An 18,942-nucleotide genomic window follows, 5' to 3' on the forward strand; every position below is an offset into this window, starting at 1 on the left:
CTGCCACGCCGATTGGATGACACCGCAAGTCCATAAAGCATGAATGGTCGTTTCGGCTGAGTCAGCACCAAAAAAGCAGCAGGAATTATCAAGAATTCTTCGCTTCAACAAATTTTCTTTGGTGGGGATCCTTCGGAACTCGCACACCAAATAAAATTTTTAGCTTTGATTGGAACCTGTAAATACCTGACCACAAACGTTTTGTAGCTTCATTATTAAAACTCAAAGCCTGGTCTCTGTACTCTTCCTCCAACAGCAATTGGTAATCCGTTTTGAGTTTTGACACTGTATGGACCATCCAAGCTTCAAGGCCAGTTTAAACAGTCTTCGTGAGATCTGGGGCATAGTGGCATTGGCTTCGAAAGAAAGGAACAGTCCGTCAACTCCCTCTACCTTCCAACAACCATTCTCATGGTCAATGAGATGTTAAAAATCCGGTTTAGATCAAAGCAGTCCTGTAAGATAGAAATACAAAGTCAATAAGTGAGACAGAGAGAGATTCAACAACAACAAAAACTGAGCCTAAGTCCCAAAATTTTGGGATTGGCCATGTATTTTTTTTTCCACCATTCTATTTTATTGGAAGACATACTTTCTATTACTTCCTTAACAACATGTCCTTTTCTACTACTATTAATGTTTTTTTTTTTTTTTTTTGGTGACAAAGGGAGACAAATCAAGAGATCTAAAGCTATTCTGGAGTACATTCTTATAGATATGTCCACCTGCAAAATATAGGAACTTGAATCTTTTGCATCAACTCTGGCCATTGGTTCTCCCAAGCATGTTTCCATTGAATCAAAAAGCTGTTGTCTTACATGTTGCTTTTGCATGGATTGAAGCCTTCTGCAATTATCCAAGAAAGAAAATAATCTTTAACTTTGATATTTGCGGTCAAGAATTCTGACAAAATCGTTAGGATTGAAATTTAACCTCTGTGATGAGGAAGAGCAATCAAAGTCTCGGGATCAAGGCAATTTAGCTGAAGAATTGAAGCAGAGGAAGCAAAACTCCACTGATGTGATTGAGGTTCAAGAAGCCATATCTGATGCACTCTGATGCACTTGTAGTTTAGCAGCTATGTAAATAATTGTTTTTATACGACTTGTAGTTTTCACTTGTAGCTTGTAATTTTACTTGTAGCTTTCTGACACGTGAGCTGATTAGTTAGTCACACGTGAGAAGTTGTTTAGTTGTTAGTTAGATTAGTTAGTTCTGTTTTTCAGTCACTAGTTGAACTTGAACCCGAGATTGTATATAAAGAAACAACTAAATTTATTCAAGTGAATTTTTCAGTTTTCCCAATTCTGTTGTTCTTCATATGGTATCAGAGCTCTATAGAAACTTTCATTTTCTAGGGTTTGTCAAAATTGGGAATTTCTTCTTGTCCGCCATTGTTACTCTTTTTCAAGCTTTCGTGAATCTTCATCACACTTCATTTCACTAATGGCCAACACCACAGCTACTGCTGGCGCTTCCACCATTGAATCCTCATCTTCTTCGCAAGAATCATACAATCCCAATGATCCTCTGTTTCTACATCCTGGTGAAAATCCAGGAGCTGTTCTTACTTCTCAACCATTAATTGGTGGAGAGAACTATTCTGCTTGGGCAAGGTCAGTGAGGAAGTCTTTGATTGCAAAGAATAAGCTTGGATTCATTGATGGTTCTTTAACGATTTCATCACCATTGGTGAATTCACCAACATCCATACAGTCTTGGATCCGTGCTGACAATATGGTTGGTACTTGGATCATCAATTCAGTTTCACCAAGGCTTCAAGCAAGTATTATCTACAGAGACACTGCGCTTGAAATCTGGACTGATCTTCAAGACACATTCAGTCAAGGAAATGGCACTAAGGTCTTCAATCTCCAAAAAAAAATTGCTGAGATTCATCAGGGAGAGCAATCACTCACTGATTACTTCACTCAGCTCAAGGTTTTGTGGGATCAACTTCAAAATCTTAGTCCATTCCCTCAGTGCACTTGTGGAAAGTGTGTGTGCAACATCAACCGTAGGTCAAGAGTCTTCAAGAAAAGGAATCCACAATGAAATTTCTCATGGGAATTAATGATGTGTTTTCTCAAGTCAGAACACAAATCTTGCTCATGGATCCATTGCCTTCTGTTAATAAGGCACATTCTTTGTTCATTCAAGAGGAGATGCAGAGGTCTAATTATGTGAGGGTTGAATCTACTGTTTTGGCCACCAAGAGTTCAAGCAGCAATCCTAAAGGAAAGGAACGGCCCATGTGCACTCACTGTGGAAAATTAGGTCACACTGTGGATAAGTGTTACAAACTCCATGGTTTTCCCCCAGGATACAAGTTCAAGAACAAGAACATTATGGCTCATCAAGTCTCAACTGTTGCAAACCAATTTCAAGGCAATCACTCTTATCCAGCTTCAGATCATGCTTCTGTTGTTGCTCAAGCACCTGCTTTTACTCCTGATCAATACCAACAACTCCTTTCTTTAATTGGTTCTTCTTCAATTGGAGTGCACCAAGCCCCAATAGATCAGGCACCTCATATGGCCAATGCTGTTTCTTTGCCTTCTAATGCAATTGCAAGTACTGTTCCTTGTTCCTCCCATTCAGTCTTTTCTGCCAAGATTGTGAATAGAAAAGCTTTTGGTATTAAAACTTGGGTTGTAGACACTGGTGCTACAGATCATATTGTGTGTTCATTACATTTGTTGACTTCTTTTACTGCAATTACACATACTGTGGTTGAACTGCCTAATGGGGAGGCTGCTATTGTGACTCATGTTGGTACAGTTAAACTCTCACTACATATTACCCTAACAAATGTTCTTTGTGTGCCTTCTTTTTCATTCAACTTGATATCTGTTAGTGCATTAACTCATTCTCAGCCCCTTTGTCTTGTTTTTCTTTCGAAATACTGTTTCATACAGGACCTTACCTGTTGGAACATGATTGGAATGGGCCAAATGCTTGATGGACTCTATCTGTTACAAGGTTCAAGTCTTTCCAAGGCTTCCAAGTCTCTTGATGACTTCCTTCTCAAAAATAAGTTCAGCTCTTTCACTGCTTTCTCTTCTTCTGTTTCACATGCCAACTTGTATTCCTTATGGCATTCTAGACTAGGACATCCATCTGATATGAAACTCCATTCTTTGAGTCATCTTTTTCCATTCTTACAACATTGTTGTACTAAAGATTGCAATGTATGTCCCTTGGCTAAGCAAAAGAGGCTGCCTTTTCCTTTTGATAATAAAAGAGTTTTTCATTCATTTGATCTTGTTCACATGGATGTTTAGGGTCCATTTTCTGTTCCTACTACTGTTGGACATAGATATTTTCTTACCATTGTAGATGATGCATCAAGGGCTACTTGGGTTTTTCTTTTAAAAGCTAAATCAGAAGTTAGGCCTTTGATTGTTTCCTTTTACAATATGGTACATACTCAATTTAACACTTTTATCAAGTCCATTAGAACTGATAATGCCTTGGAGTTCAATATGGTTGATTTCTATAGTTCTAAAGGTATTATTCATCAACAAAGCTGTGTGTATACTCCACAACAAAATTCAGTTGTGGAGAGAAAACACCAGCACATTTTGGCTACTGCTAGAGCCTTACAAATTCAATCCAATCTTCCTCTTGTTTTTTGGGGAGATTGTGTTCTAACAGCTGTCTATTTGATCAATAGACTTCCTACCCCTTTCCTAAACCATAAGTCTCCTTATGAGGTCCTTTTTCATCAAGGTCCTTCTTATTCTCACTTAAGGACTTTTGGCTGCCTTTGTTTTGCTACTGATGTTACTCCACACAGACACAAGTTTACTCCTAGAGCTAGAAAGTCCATTTTCTTAGGCTATCCTTTCAATATTAAAGGTTACAAATTGTTTGATCTTCAATCTCATACCATTTTCATCTCTAGGGATGTAGTGTTTCATGAAAAAGTCTTTCCTTTTGCTTCATCCTCTTCTCTTCCTCCCACTGATCTCATTCCTTTACCCAATGTCCCTTCTATTCCTTCTGTTTTTCTTGATCATACATCCTCTGTCACTGCTGATTCTATTATCCAACTTCACCATGATCTTGATTCAGATGATCAAGCTTTTCCTGATGCCTTTGATCATGTTCCATCTGATGCTATTGATCATGTTACATCTGCTGATCCAGCTATACTCCCCGCCGTTCCTAAGAAGTCTTCTAGGATTTCTAAACCTCCTTCTTATCTTAAGGCTTACCATTGTAACCAGGTTTCCTCAACATCCATTCCCAATCAATCCCAACCAGGTACTTTCCATCCTCTTTCTTCTTTTCTCTCTTATGCCAATCTATCTCATGCCTACAAATCATTTTGTTGTTCTATTAGTACTACCACGTAACCTACATCTTTCTCACAAGCGCTTTCGACCCCAAATGGCAAGATGCCATGGATGCTGAAATTGCTGCTTTGGAAGCCAATAACACTTGGTCTGTCACACCTTTGCCTCCTACCAAACATCCTATAGGATGCAAATGGGTCTATAGGATTAAGTACAAGGCAGATGGGTCTATTGAACGATACAAGGCTAGGCTGGTTGCAAAAGGATTTACTCAAAAGGAGGGTCTAGACTACCTTGAAACCTTCAGCCCTGTTGCAAAAATGGTTTCTGTCAAGTGTGTTCTTGCTGTGGCTGCTGTGAAAGGTTGGTTCCTTAGCCAACTAGATGTCAATAATGCATTTCTTCATGGTGACTTACATGAAGAAGTGTATATGGCTCTTCCTCCTGGATTTCACAGCAAGGGGGAGCATGGAGAGCAGCTTGTATGCAAATTAAACAAGTCCCTCTATGGGCTTAAGCAGGCTTCCAGACAATGGTTCTCTAAATTCTCAACTACACTCATTCAGCTTGGTTTCACTCAGTCTAAAGCAGACTACTCTCTCTTCACCAGGCAGCAAGGAAGTTCTTTTATTGTTTTACTGGTATATGTAGATGATGTTCTCATTGCAAGTAATGATAAAGAGCAGGTTGATCAGTTTAAGATGCTGTTGAATCAAAAGTTCAAGCTGAAGGATTTAGGAGAGCTAAGGTATTTTCTTGGTTTAGAAGTAGCAAGAACAGATAAAGGCATTTCTTTGTGTCAAAGAAAATATGCTCTTGAGATTTTGGAGGATGCAGGACTACTTGGTTGCAAACCTGTCAAGATTCCCATGGATCAAAACTTGAAGCTTTATAAACATCAAGGTTCATTGCTTGATAATCCAGGGCAGTATAGAAGATTGGTGGGAAGATTACTTTACTTGAGCATCACAAGACCTGACATTACTTATGCAGTGCATAAGTTAAGTCAGTTCATGGCTAGCCCAAGAAAACCACATCTTGAAGCAGCACTTAAGGTTTTGCAATACTTGAAAAATGAACCTGGGAAAGGGATTTTCTTCTCAGCAAGTTCAGAGCTTCATGTGAAAGGATTTACTGACTCTGATTGGGCTGCGTGTCCAGATACAAGAAGGTCTGTCACTGGATATTGTATTTTCATAGGGGATTCACTAGTTTCATGGAAATCAAAGAAACAATCCACTGTTTCTAGATCCTCAGCTGAAGCAGAATACAGAGCAATGGCTATCTCCACTTGTGAAATTGTTTGGATTCTATACTTGTTAAAGGATCTTCAGGTTGATCACAACAGGGAGGCTTTATTGTTTTGTGACAGCCAAGCAGCTCTTCATATAGGTTCCAACCCTGTTTTCCATGAAAGAACGAAGCACATAGAGATAGACTGCCATGTTGTAAGAAATAAGGTGTTGGAGAAAGTTATCAAACTTAATCATGTTAGAACTCAGTCACAATTAGCTGATTTGCTCACTAAACCATTGAACCACAAGCAATTTTCTGCACTTCTTTCCAAGATGGGACTTATCAACATTTATCAATCTAAAGGCCATCTTGAGGGGGAGTATCAAGATCAAGGCAATTTAGTTGAAGAATTGAAGCAGAGGAAGCAAAACTCCACTGATGTGATTGAGGTTCAAGAAGCCATATCTGATGCACTCTGATGCACTTGTAGTTTAGCAGCTATGTAAATAATTGTTTTTATACGACTTGTAGTTTTCACTTGTAGCTTGTAATTTTACTTGTAGCTTTCTGACACGTGAGCTGATTAGTTAGTCACACGTGAGAAGTTGTTTAGTTGTTAGTTAGATTAGTTAGTTCTGTTTTTCAGTCACTAGTTGAACTTGAACCCGAGATTGTATATAAAGAAACAAACTAAATTTATTCAAGTGAATTTTTCAGTTTTCCCAATTCTGTTGTTCTTCATACATGTTTCCTTCCATTGGCCCAGTAGATTCTTCCTTATCATGAACATAGCTTGCCAAACGGTTCACCTGATCCACAAGACCTTGGTGATAACCTTGATGGCAGACATCTGGACTGCTTAATATGTAGTCAAATATTCTTTGGACCGATCCTTACAAATCTTCCATGTATATGCATTGCACAAGCTTCAGCCTTCTTGTCTGAATTGCAAGCTCCAAACATAGCCCGAATTGACTTTTGCTTAGTAAAAACACACATGGTATGTGAAATACCAAATGTCGATGTGACTCAACAAATATGTCCCTAGTGAGGGGAAGTATTATTGAAGATTGAAGACAACCATCATCAGTACACAAAAGACTCAAAGTTTTGAGTCATCGGAAACAGTTTGATGCTTGTGGACAGCAAAACAAGCATATGGAGCAAATTAAGGGGCTGTTTGGTAAGTTAGTTTAAGTAATGTTGTTTGGGTGTTTTTGATATACGCATGGGTGAAAAAATGTGTTTAAATGTGTGTAAAGTTGTTTAAAATATGTATTTGTGTGTTAAAACTTGCTCCCTTAACAGGCTCTAAATATCTCTTGGCCAAAACTATGAGCTATGAACCATAGGGGTGATGCACGTATGGGAAAAATATATTTGTACATTTTGTTTTGTGCATAGTTTACCTGTATAAAGTAGAAATAGAGTGTTCAGACAGAAACACAGAGAGAGAGACAGAGACAGAGACAGAGACAGAGAGAGGGAGAGAGAGAGAGCTCAAAGCACTTTGAAAGCAGTGAATAAAAGTCTCTTTTCAGCTAGTCCTCAATTGAGATGGTGCAAGAAAGGCTAGTGGAACTTAAATCACTTGAAGAGCATTCTGTCTCACCCCCCAAAGAGTACTGTCCTATTGTGTCGACAAACTCTAAAGCATCTTGCTGGTATAGTAGACACGCCCCACACTTTTTCATCTCCACACCTGGTATGCTTGTAATTGAAGCCTCAATATAGGTCCACTTATCTAAATTATTTGACTGTCCTAAAAACCATGCATACGGTATATATACCCAAAATCCAATTGGCCCAACATAAGGGACTTCAGGGGTAAGAAGGACTTTGGGTAGTTTTAGACCACCTTCATTGGTCTTAAAATGACACACAAACTGATGAAGAACTTCCAAATCAAGAGTAGGATCACTGTTGTCAAAAATCCTAAAATTTATATTCTCATGCTCATGGACTTCATAAACAATAAACAGAGCAAATCCCATCCACTTATTCTCATAATTAAGGTCTGACTGCATCTCGATTGCTACAGAGGAACTAGTACTCTGATCCTTGAACCACATTGGAATTTCAGCTGCCATTGAAGAGCCACATATTGTTTTATTTAGATAAATTTCTACCTGTAAAATCAAAACCAAATATATATATATATATATATATATATATATATATATATATATATATATATATATATTAATTGCGTGTATGTTGCTTAAGCTATTAAGCAAGGATAAATTGTTTATTTCAACAGGAAAAGTGTGTTGAAAAAAAAAAAAAAAAACTCACCTTAAGGTTTTGAATCAATAAAATGCTTTGTGCATTTGACAATGAGACTTTTCTAATTATGCCCTCTTGATACTTGAGTAATCTAGAGCAATTAATAATTGCAACTGATTCACTTGAAGTCCGCACAAAAATTTGATTTGAATATGTCTCCAATGAGGTACAATCTTCAGCCCACACATACAATATACTTGAGGGAAGCTTTGGCAATGCTCGAAGCCTGCTGCAATTTCTTAAGGATAGTTCTCTAAGCATGGAAAGTTGACAGATGCTATCTGGTAAGCTAATAAATTTGTTCCCACTCAGATTTAGCAACTGCAGTGAGGACAGAGAACTAAGATCATTGGGGATTGCTCCATCCAATAGATTGCAGTCACTTAGATCTAATGATACTAAAGAGCTTAAACCCGAGAATGAATCAGGCAACAACAAACTGATGGGACCTGAGCTTTCTTTCAGCAACAAGCAACAACAGTAGAGCAAATCCCACGATTTTGGTGGCAGATCCTTACATCCATGAAAGGATAACTTTCTAAGCTTTGTCATATGTAGAATGGAGGATGGGAATTCTCTTATAGCAGTTTCACTTGCATCGAGCTCCTCCAGACATTTCATACCACTCAGGTTCTCTGGCATTTTGTTAAGTCTTGAGCAACCAGATAAAATGAGAGTTTTAAGAGCTGACAACCTACATAAGACACTCGGAAGAATCAAAAGGTTTTTACAATCTTTTAAGCTCAATAATATAATGCCTGATAAATTCTCAAATGAGGGTGGTAGTTCTGTTATGGCAGTCCCATCCAAATAGAGCTTCAACAAGCATGTCATATCTTCCCCAATCTCAGGAAACTTCTTGAGTCTTGAACAGCCACAAAGATTCAAAATTTCAAGCGATTCCAAGTTGATCTTGCCTGGAAAGCTATCAAGAGATTTGCAATCTTGTAGATTCAATAGAATAAGTTTTTTGAGAGCTCCAATGGACGGATGAATCTTAAACAATCTTAAACAACCTCGAAGAATCAGCCTTTCAAGATTTGGTACTTCACTGAAGTTCGGGGTCTCCAATAAGTTTTTAGAGTCACTCACGTCAATCAGTTTTAACTTATCTAAACTCTGTTATAAACAAATAAATAATTAGATGAAATAATTAAAGAAAACACATATTTGTATAAGTGAAAATCTTACTTTAGTTCCTTTCCAAAGTTGTTTGATGCAACTGCAATGCATTTTGAGCTCAACAAGTTTGGTTGGTTGGAAACTGGCTGGCATGAATTTTAGAGGATATCCATGCCATTCCATGATGCACAACTCATTAGGAAGATAATTGAGACCTTCGGGAAGTTGCACATTACCAATTTTAAGCAATCTCATTCTTTTCATCCTTGTGAAGGCTTCAGCATTTAAGTACTCCTCCTGAACATGTGTGTTTAGGACTATGCCTTCAACTACCTCTGATCCCTAGTAACCAAGAACAATGAAATTAGCATAGTGGAATAATTGGCAACTCTTAGAAGAAAATTTTCAAATATATTACTCTACACTAGTTCACTTACAGTATTAGTCTTCAACACATGAAGGATATCCTCATAATGCCATAACCTACTGCGTCCACCTGGCTCTCTAAGGGACTCATGACGAACTATTTCCTTACCCAATTCTTGTAGCAAATTATGCATCAACAATTTTCCCCCTACAATAGTTATCAAAGATTTGTCCATGAGAACATCAATATTGCTAGCTGGGTAACAATCAAAACTTTGTAGTATGTCTCTAATGTGATCTATGTCCTCTCCTTTAAAAAAGCATGCAATATCTAAGAACAATTTCTTCTCTGTATCTTTTAGCTTGTCATAACTTATTTTAAGTACATCCAAAATGTTGCCAATATGGTGTTCTTTGAGTTGACCTTGGACACTTTTCCATGCATGTATTTTTCTATCAAACAATGAAGAACCTAAAACTTTAAGAGCCAAAGGAAGGCCTTCAGCATAATTCACAAAATCCGTACATAAACCCACATAATTTTCATCGGGATAGAGTTTCTTGAAAGAGCCCCAACAAAAAAGCTGCAAAGCTTCTTTATCATTCAACATCTTAGCCATATATATATTATCATCCACTACATGTCTTTTCAACAAATGTCTATCTCTACTTGTTATAATGATTCTACTCCCTGGACCAAACCATTCAAGCTTCCCTGCTAATGCTTCTAGTTGTTCTTCACTATCCACATCATCCAAAACAATAAGAACCTTTTTATTACGTAGTCTTTTTTGCATAACATCGATTCCCTCATGATCGCCCCCTAATTTTATTTGGCTTTCCATAAGCAACTTAGAAAGAAGTTTCTCCTGTAAAGAAACTAAATGTGACTTTTCAGTTTCTTGTCTAACATTAGCAATAAAGCTGCTAGCTTCAAATTGATAAGAAATTCTTGCATGGATGACTTGAGCAATAGTTGTTTTACCAATTCCTCCCATCCCGCATATCCCCACAAAGCGAACATCATCCAACCCTACACAAAAATATTTTTCTAACAGTTCCTCCACACGAGACTCTATTCCAAAAAGGTCCTTAGATACACTTGAGATTTTTAATTCACGAAGTATCCGTGCAATGATTTCTTGGATAACTATTGAATGAAGCCTGCAATGAAGAAAAACAATAGTTTTGATGAGACAACGCTAGCCACAATACCAAAACAAAATATTCAATGTAAGTTCCGAAATAATTGACAACTAGTTATCATGGAAAAGTTTCTCTGGCTTTAAGAGTCATGTGGAGATTGGAGGAGGGCTTGTTGTGTTCATCTTTTCTCAAGAGGTGGATCTCGAACTTGTCCTTGCAAAAGGGCTGTGGTCGTACGAGAAGTATCTGGTTGTTCTACAGAGGCTTGAGAAGCATGTTCCCGTCTTAGTGCTCAATTTTAACAAAGTAGATTTCCGGGTACAAATCCATGATCTTTCCCTTAGAACTTAGAAGCATGACTAGAGAGGTATGTGAACTAAACGAGGGCACTTTGAGGGAGGTGACATGAGTGACATATTTGGACGAAGACAAAGGTTGGGGCAATTGCATAAGGTTCATAGATGTATGATCAGTAAACCACCTTATTGAGGTAGAAGAGTAGGGCCGGAGGAGACAAGGAAGCCTAGGGATCTTTCAAGTACAAGAGTACCAAACTTTTGTTGTTGGTGTGAACCCACCAACCATGGAGATGGACAATTATTTTATCCTCATGCACTCTTAGAGCATTCACATTAGCTCATGCAATTTCCTCAAAACAAAACAAACCATTAGCTCGTGCAATTTTTTTTGATTATTTTAGCACAAAACCTTGCGTTTCTATTTTATGTAACTACTTTTTAAACACACCCACATAATACTATCTAAGGTATGTTTGGTACAGTGAATAAGGATTACAACAAGAATTGTAATCTTTATTACTAGGAATAAAATGTGTTGTAATGTAATAACTAAACATATTCATTAGTTTGGTTGAGTTATAATATTAGAATGAAACTTAACATTTATTTTAAGAAATTTCTTACTCATACAATTATTTCTCCTTAAAAATTGTAAACTTTAAATTTAAGAGAGATATGTATTATTTTTTATGATTTTTTATTTTTATAATTGTTAGATGTATATGGAAAGTTTGTTTATTTGGAAATATATTAAGTTTTGAAATTATTGCATTTACTAAGAAATAGTTAATACAACTTTTTAAAGAGGAATAGTTATTCCTCATTTTGAAGAATAGTTATTCATAAGGAAAAATTATTCCTTATAATTAAAACATAACCAAACTAAAGAATAACTAAACCATAGGAATAATTATTACATTACAGCGTCTATTACAGTCTACCAAACATGCCCCTAATCTATACTCTATTTCATTAAAATATCAAAAAAAAAATTTAATTTTTTCTCTCTCCACACTACAATCATCGTTCACTCTCTTTCTTCATTCTTGAAATACGAAAATAAAAAATAAAAAATTGAAATGCACAACAACAATGCTTATGTATATTTAGTGTTTACACAAGTATTGTAGCAAAAATAATTAGCATGATGGATGCATAAGCTGATGTAGGTGATTTTTGGGGTTGATCAGGCAAAATTTGGCCCATATATCCCTCCGAACACATCACTCATTTCACATTATAAATATGAACTTCAATAAAATAAACTAAATGTACACTAGGAATCTTCTCAAATGACACCTCCTGCCTCTTAGTGTTTCTATCATAGACGTCCAGAATTCAAACCTTCCAGCCTACATTATAACTACTGAATTATAAATAAATAAAAAATGAGGACATTGCGCATGAAATTATGAGGTGTTTAGTGTACAAAAAATGGATGTGAAACAATATTTTCCGAATGCATGCACATGACATACCATGAGACAAGGTGACACAACAATTAAAATAAAAAAATAAAAAACTAGAACGCAAGGACACATCAATCAAATAAAGTGGCCGGTAACCCATGCAATACAGGTGAAGGTTTCATATAATATAAAATTGACCATTATAATAACTAATAAGTTACTCGTGCGATGTATAGATAATGTTGTAATATTTTATATAAGATGATTTGAAGAATGTTATATATGTATTATAGCATAATTGTTATAGACCCTTATTAGTAATGAGTTCATCATAAAAAGTAACAATTATAAATTGAACACATATATTCATTATAATTATTCAATTCAAGTAACAAGAAAAAAAAAACTTTGGAGAAATATTATAGAATAAAAGTTAATATAGAATGTGTCTTTTTCTTTCTCCTTAATTCTAAAACAAAATACACATTTCAAACACCCAAAGTTAATCACATCTACATCATTTACAAAGCCCACAAATATGCAACTTCCGACCTTAATATCAAAATCGTAATTGCTATTGTCACTCAATATATAATGCAAGCCCCCTCTTTCTTGGTTGTAGCCAACTCATACGGGGGTTAAGATTAGATGAAACAACAATGTTAGAGCTAGATAGTGTTGGGATTTGTGAAGTCTAGTTATGTTTGATCTGGTTGACAACCTGATCCGACCCGAATAATGTTGCAAGATTTTTAATGGGAGATTTTCTGAAGTTTAGTCTATGGGTGGAGGCTTGAGCCAACAGGCCCAAGTCGGAGCGCTCATGGACAAGCCTCCTAGGAGTCGGGGGGCATTGCCCCCAAGAAAATTTTTTAACCCGTTTTATAGCCCATTGTGAATTATGTGCACAGGATGTAGAAAAAGCTATTTTTTGTGATTAGGGTTTATTGTTGTTGTTTTTTAGAGAGAAAAAGGACTGTAGCCGCACTTTGTATTTTTCCCTACTAATAGTGAAATCCCTACAACTCTGTGGACGTAGGCAAATTGCTGAATTATGTAAATACTATCTTGTGTGTGTGATTATTTTTCTTTAGCGTATGTTTTCTTTATTTTTGTTTCTCACAGGTTTAGGAATTCGTGGAAGTTCCCAATAGATAGGTGTTGTCAAAAATTGAAGGTAAATGACATTATTTTTTGTTTGTGTGATTTGACATAGTATGGCATGAAGGGCTATGGATAGGTATATATAATAGAGGTAGAAGTGTAAAAGGTGAAAATGGTGCATATATTAAAATGCAAAGAGTTTTGTGTGTATGTGCAAGAGATAAAAAGTCTTGAAATATTGAACCAAATGATACAAAAAATATTTATTTTTTAATTAGAAAAGTCTTGAAAAAATAAACCAAAATGATATAAAAAGTCAATATTTAATTTGTTCTTATCTCTAATGTAACACTTGAAAATATTTTAATTCTCTTTGCATAGAATATGCCACTTGGCAAAACCTCATGCTTTCCCATATGAGGTCTTTGTTATATATACATACATACATACATATATATTGATTTAATTAGAAAAAAACAAATATGTCTTGAAACATTGAACGAAACGATACAAAAAATATTTATTTTTTAATTAGAAAAGTCTTGAAACAATGAACCAAAATGAATTAAAAAGTCCATATTTAATTTGTTCTTATTTCTAATGTGACATTTAAGAATATTTTAATTCTCTTTACATAGAATACGCTACTTGATAGAACCTCATACTCTCCCATATGAGATCTCTACTTATTTATTTATTTATTTATATATATATATATATATATTGATTATTAGTAGACATTTATCTTGACTATATATATATATACACCTAACAGTAACGATACATTCTAAGAATAGGCATTTATTATTATAGTGTTTGTATATGAAAGTGAAACTACATTTTCTAGCATTTAAAGAAAATATAATATATGAAGATTGAATAATAGGTAGGTTACATATTTTATGGGTATCAACTACTATCAATATATATTACAATTTATTATTTATCAAATAATCTCCCACCTGTGTCTTAAATGATAATTACAAATGTAAGTGCACAATTTATACTCGGATCCAAATGAGTGATGGGCTCAGGCCCAAAGAGTCTTATACAATGAAATTTATAGAATGTGAGCTTGAAACCTAGGTTTTACGAATATTGGACAACAGATAGGTGGGCTAGATCGCCACTACCTAAGCAACCAATAGATAAGAATAACAGAAATTCTCCTCGGACATAAACCAAGGATGGTTTTTAGTGCCTTTCTTTCTTCAAATGATAGACTAAAGTTAGAGGTGAGGTGTACAGTGCTTTCTTTCTCTCTTTTTCTTTTCTTCCTCCTCCCCTTTTACTTGCCTCATTTGTTCTCTTATATCCATCTTCTTCTCTCTTTCATCTTCCACGTGTAGCATAACTCACCCAATTAGATACTTGTCACATCCACCACCTTCTTGAAATCTTCAAACAATAGCTGGAAGACTGAATATTTACTGTTCAAAGGTTATTTCCCCATTAATGCGGCCAGAGAGATAGGTGCAGGGTCTTTAATGCGGTGGTAGCAGCCTTTTCCCTTGATATTTCGCATACGTTCCCCCTCTCTTTAACCGTGTGAAACACATCTTTACCCAACAAGCTTTCCAGAATCCTCTCCCTAAACATCATGACATGTCATACGATTTTTATTTGACTTAGCTGAGGAGATGTCTCTCCTCAGACAACCTCACCAATCTTTCTAGCAAGAGTTGGCTTGTGGACCTTAAAGGCTCTGCTCGGACAGGCTCACACCACCAAATCAAGCCCAAGACCCAAATGCATGTTTTGACCATTTTACCCCCACAATAAAAATTAAATTTTGCCGAACATGCTGCATATTTTGCCATGTTTGTGATTCCTAGGTTGCCATAGATGGGTAGACAAGGCAGTTCAACCTGCATCCAGTGGAGGGAAGTAATGTCAAATGCAGACAACGACACAAGTAGGAAAGGAAGAGCTGCAGGGGAGATTAAGAACGGCGAGGGACAAAAGTCAACGGAGGAGGAGTTTATAGAAATGGAGTCAATATCAGAAGAAAGAACAAAACACAAGAAATCATTGAAGAACAAACAAAATTTATTGATCATTTGGTAGCAATAAACAGTGATTTAAATTGGTATTTAGATCAATATATTTTGGGATTATGGGGTCGAAGACTCCAAGGAGGCAAAAACATTCCGCAAGGCTTATGGCGGCGACAACTTTATGTAGGGCCTTTTCGTATATTTATAAATTGGCTAGATTGTTATTTTGGTCCCTAACATTTATACTGTGTCAACTTTGTAACATTTCAAATGTGTCAATATCGTCCTAACATTTTGGTATTATGTCAAAATAGTCTCTATCATTAAGCAATGAATGAAAAAAAAAAAAAATCAAAGTAAACTAGAACTCAAAAATCAACCTTCGTATTTAGAGAGTGAACTAGAATTGTCTAGAACTAAATTAAAGAGGTTGGTTGTTTAAGCCTGATGTAGGATCATCTACCCTCTCAATCTAAATTCCCCCACTCCCAAGAACAAAAGTATGTTTGCATCTCCAAATCATAGGAATTAGATAAAGGCTAATTTGAAAGGTCTATTTAAGTTCAAGTTTGAAAACCCACATCTGAGATTCCCTCATAGGCTACAAAAATATTTAAAGTTTGTGTCTACCTATCACTATTATGGTGTTGTTGGTCATATTAGACCAAATTGCATTCAAGATCTCCACACAGGAAACCTAGTGGTCCAAAATTTAAACCTGTTTGTCATCATTTTGGTGTTAATGGTCACACTTGTCCAAATTTCTTTAAATTAAAACTATACTTTTGTGTGTCTCAGTTTAGGTCTTGTACCTCTGGTAGTGAGTTGTTAAAAAGTATTAAGCTTATTGACTCAATTTCATTGAAATGTGGATTCCTCTTGGTCTATCCATAGGCGCTCTAGGACCTATGCCTCCCCACCTTGACAACCCAAAACTCGTAGTGTGTGGGTGAGGAATGATTCTAAGAATTAAGTGTCATTCTTTGTGTCCTCTGTTTCAGTACTTCTATCTAGTGTTGGACATTTTTTTTACTCCTCTAGTTGTATATCATTCTGCATTAATCATCTTTGGAGTCTTTGTTCATTATTGCATGTTGTCATGCATTGTATTTCATGTTTTATTTACTTTAGCACTTTCACGTTTGTGTGTTTTGTTTTCCCTAGGTAAGATGTGAACACTGCAATTTTATTTTGTTGATTTAAAAAACCGATAATCGAGCATGGGCAATAGGTAGTCATCAAACACATTGCACTTAAAGTACTTCTTAGGAGGATAGTGCGTGCGTTTTAGGCTTTGTGGTCATTAGATATGCTAGTTTCATAATTTGCTTGCTGCTATAATGCATGTTGATCTGTGGAAATTGATATTGCAATTATGATCATATAATCAGATTAATTAGTAATTAATTAATCTAACAATCAGCTGCTCAGTCATTTTAGGGTCAAAAACCGGACTTTTCAAAGATAATCAAGAAAAAGAAATATGCAACATTGCAACTAGGTTTACACATAAGCAATACTTGTGCCAATGGTGATGCTAGAAAGAAAAAGAGGTCTAGTTTGAATCGAGTGTGAGTGCCAAAAAAAAGGGCAATGAGTGTGTATGATAACAAAAGAAAAGCAAGAGTTTTTCTTCGGTGGTGAGACACATAGATGAAGAAAAATTAAGGTTTTCTCCGGGGGGAAGGTTTTTTGGGTGCTATAATCAAGAAGAGGAGTTGTATTTAAAGTAAATGAAGATCTCAAGTGACTTTGTATTAACTCCTAGAGACATGATACTATTTTATTTGGTGTGAATCTCAGGTTGGGCATAATTTTGAGAAGATATTGTAAATTTGTAATTGATTTTCATAATAGTGAATTTATTTAGAGTTGGTCGCGTAAAGTAATCTTAGTTAGAATATTTTGCGTGGTTGGTTCAAAATTAGTTTGTTAATTTTTTAATGCACAATAGACTAGATTGTGGCCCAAATAATTATGCCAAGTTTTTTAAAACTGGCCGGGTCCAATTTGAGATAATAGTTTCTTAAACTCTTTGGCATATGGCTTACGCTTAACCATGTGTGAGTTTAGTTTACTCAATTGATAAAGCCTCTTGTAATCAAAAAAGAGATCTAGGGTTCAAACCCCGTCTACACCAAAAATCAATTTGTGTCTTAGCCTGATGTTAAGAGCAATCACCATGGAGTGAATGTCATAGATTGAGATTCAATCCCATCTATAAATAAAATTAAAAATTAACTTTTAAAAAAAAACATGTGAAGGCCTCTAACCTACAATATCACACTAGATTGTCATGTTAGAAAGGTGACGGTTGTAGTTTAGAAAATAATGATATTCAATATAATTTGACCAGAATCATTTTTCCAAAAGTTTCCAACTTATATATGTCCTCACTAAAAGAAGAAAATAAAAATGGTACCTGTTATCTACATGCCATCCAGAGATATTGCCCACGTCTCTCAAAGCATCTTTCCATGTTTGCACATCCTCTATATTAGCCTTCTGATCTTTTTCATGTTTAGAAAAGGCTTCGCCAATAGTTCCCGTCTGATGTCGTACCTCAGAGGGCTCCACATGATAAAAGATTGGCAAAACTGTCATCTCCATCTCTTTCTTGCATCCAATAATCTTTGCTAGTTCAATCAAGCACCACTTTGAAGTAGCATAGTTTTTTGAGAGAACAGTGATTGCAAACTGGGATTTTTCTATTACTTTCAAGAGCTCCAAAGAAATAACTTTTCCTCGCTCAAGTTCTTTATCGTCCCTAAAGGTGTTAATGCCTTTTTGTTTCAAAGCAGCATAAAGATAGTCTATAAAACTGTTACAAGTGTCATCACCATGGAAACTGAGATAGACATCATAATTCCATCGAGGTGAAGAAGAAGAAGAAGATTGTGATGATGATGATGATGCAGACGCTGCTTGAGTAGCCATGGAAGCAGTTGGAAACTTACTAGGTTTTTTTTTGGTTTTTTTTTGAGCTTAGGAAACGTCCTAGTAGATAGTCTTGCGGACTTAGAGAATGGGAACAGCAATAAGCTGAGACCTTAGTTTCTTGGTTGGTCATATAGACAAGCGAATTCCCGCTTTTCACGCTGTGAAAGAGCGGTCAGAGAGTAATCTAACTACTAGCTATGAAATTTTATGCTTGCTATTGCCCTGAAGTCGTCATGGTGGTGCTGCCAATGCTCTTACTTTAAAATAGGAAATTTTGCACTAGTCAATGTGAATGAGTGAATGCGCGTGGAATACGATGCTTACTTTATGGCTATGGTTTACCCAAAAATGATAAAATAAATACATAGACAATTCAAGAAATTGAAAACTGTGATTCTAAATATTAAAAAAAAAATGAAAAAGTTGAGGGAGAGAACTTTTGACATTTCATGACCTCGGTACGTTTTCAAGTGTTCACATGACAGATATGGAAATCACGAGTAAGTCTACTGTCACAATAATTTTCACAATTTTGTTCACAATTCGCCTATTTGATGAGTCGTAACTAGTTGGGAAAAAAAAAATTTGATGGCTCTATATAGGTCCACAATTCCATTACTCACAAGTTGCCACTTGGACAAATTGTGATAAAATTCTGAAAATGGTTGTGGTACTAGACTTACTCAAAAATCACTAGCAATATTTCTAGAACAGCTGAATGATTGCTTGGAAATAT

At 35.8% G+C, this 18,942-nt stretch overlaps 1 protein-coding gene and 1 long non-coding RNA gene across 3 annotated transcripts; both read right to left on the reverse strand.

The window, feature by feature from the left end:
* Positions 1-323: 323 nt before the first annotated feature.
* On the reverse strand, positions 324-1,411 carry LOC142619957 (uncharacterized). Its single transcript, XR_012841621.1, has 3 exons — positions 934-1,411; positions 726-846; positions 324-455 (listed from the first exon to the last, which is right to left on the reverse strand). It is a non-coding gene; the product is annotated as an uncharacterized LOC142619957 (long non-coding RNA).
* Positions 1,412-6,000: 4,589 nt separating this feature from the next.
* On the reverse strand, positions 6,001-18,425 carry LOC142619955 (TMV resistance protein N-like). Of its 2 annotated transcripts, none has more exons than XM_075793361.1 (5): positions 17,689-18,425; positions 9,383-10,475; positions 9,015-9,287; positions 7,833-8,942; positions 6,001-7,666 (listed from the first exon to the last, which is right to left on the reverse strand). In XM_075793361.1, the coding sequence occupies exons 1-5, from the start codon at positions 18,201-18,203 to the stop codon at positions 7,079-7,081; spliced, it is 3,579 nt and encodes a 1,192-aa protein (XP_075649476.1). In that variant the 5' UTR covers positions 18,204-18,425; the 3' UTR covers positions 6,001-7,078. The 2 variants fall into 2 exon arrangements, with proteins under 2 accessions (XP_075649476.1, XP_075649477.1); XM_075793362.1 differs by having other exon boundaries at positions 7,430-7,620.
* Positions 18,426-18,942: the final 517 nt, after the last annotated feature.

This window comes from Castanea sativa, chromosome 12 (assembly GCF_040712315.1).
Source record: "Castanea sativa cultivar Marrone di Chiusa Pesio chromosome 12, ASM4071231v1".
NCBI classification, from domain to species: Eukaryota; Viridiplantae; Streptophyta; class Magnoliopsida; order Fagales; family Fagaceae; genus Castanea; species Castanea sativa.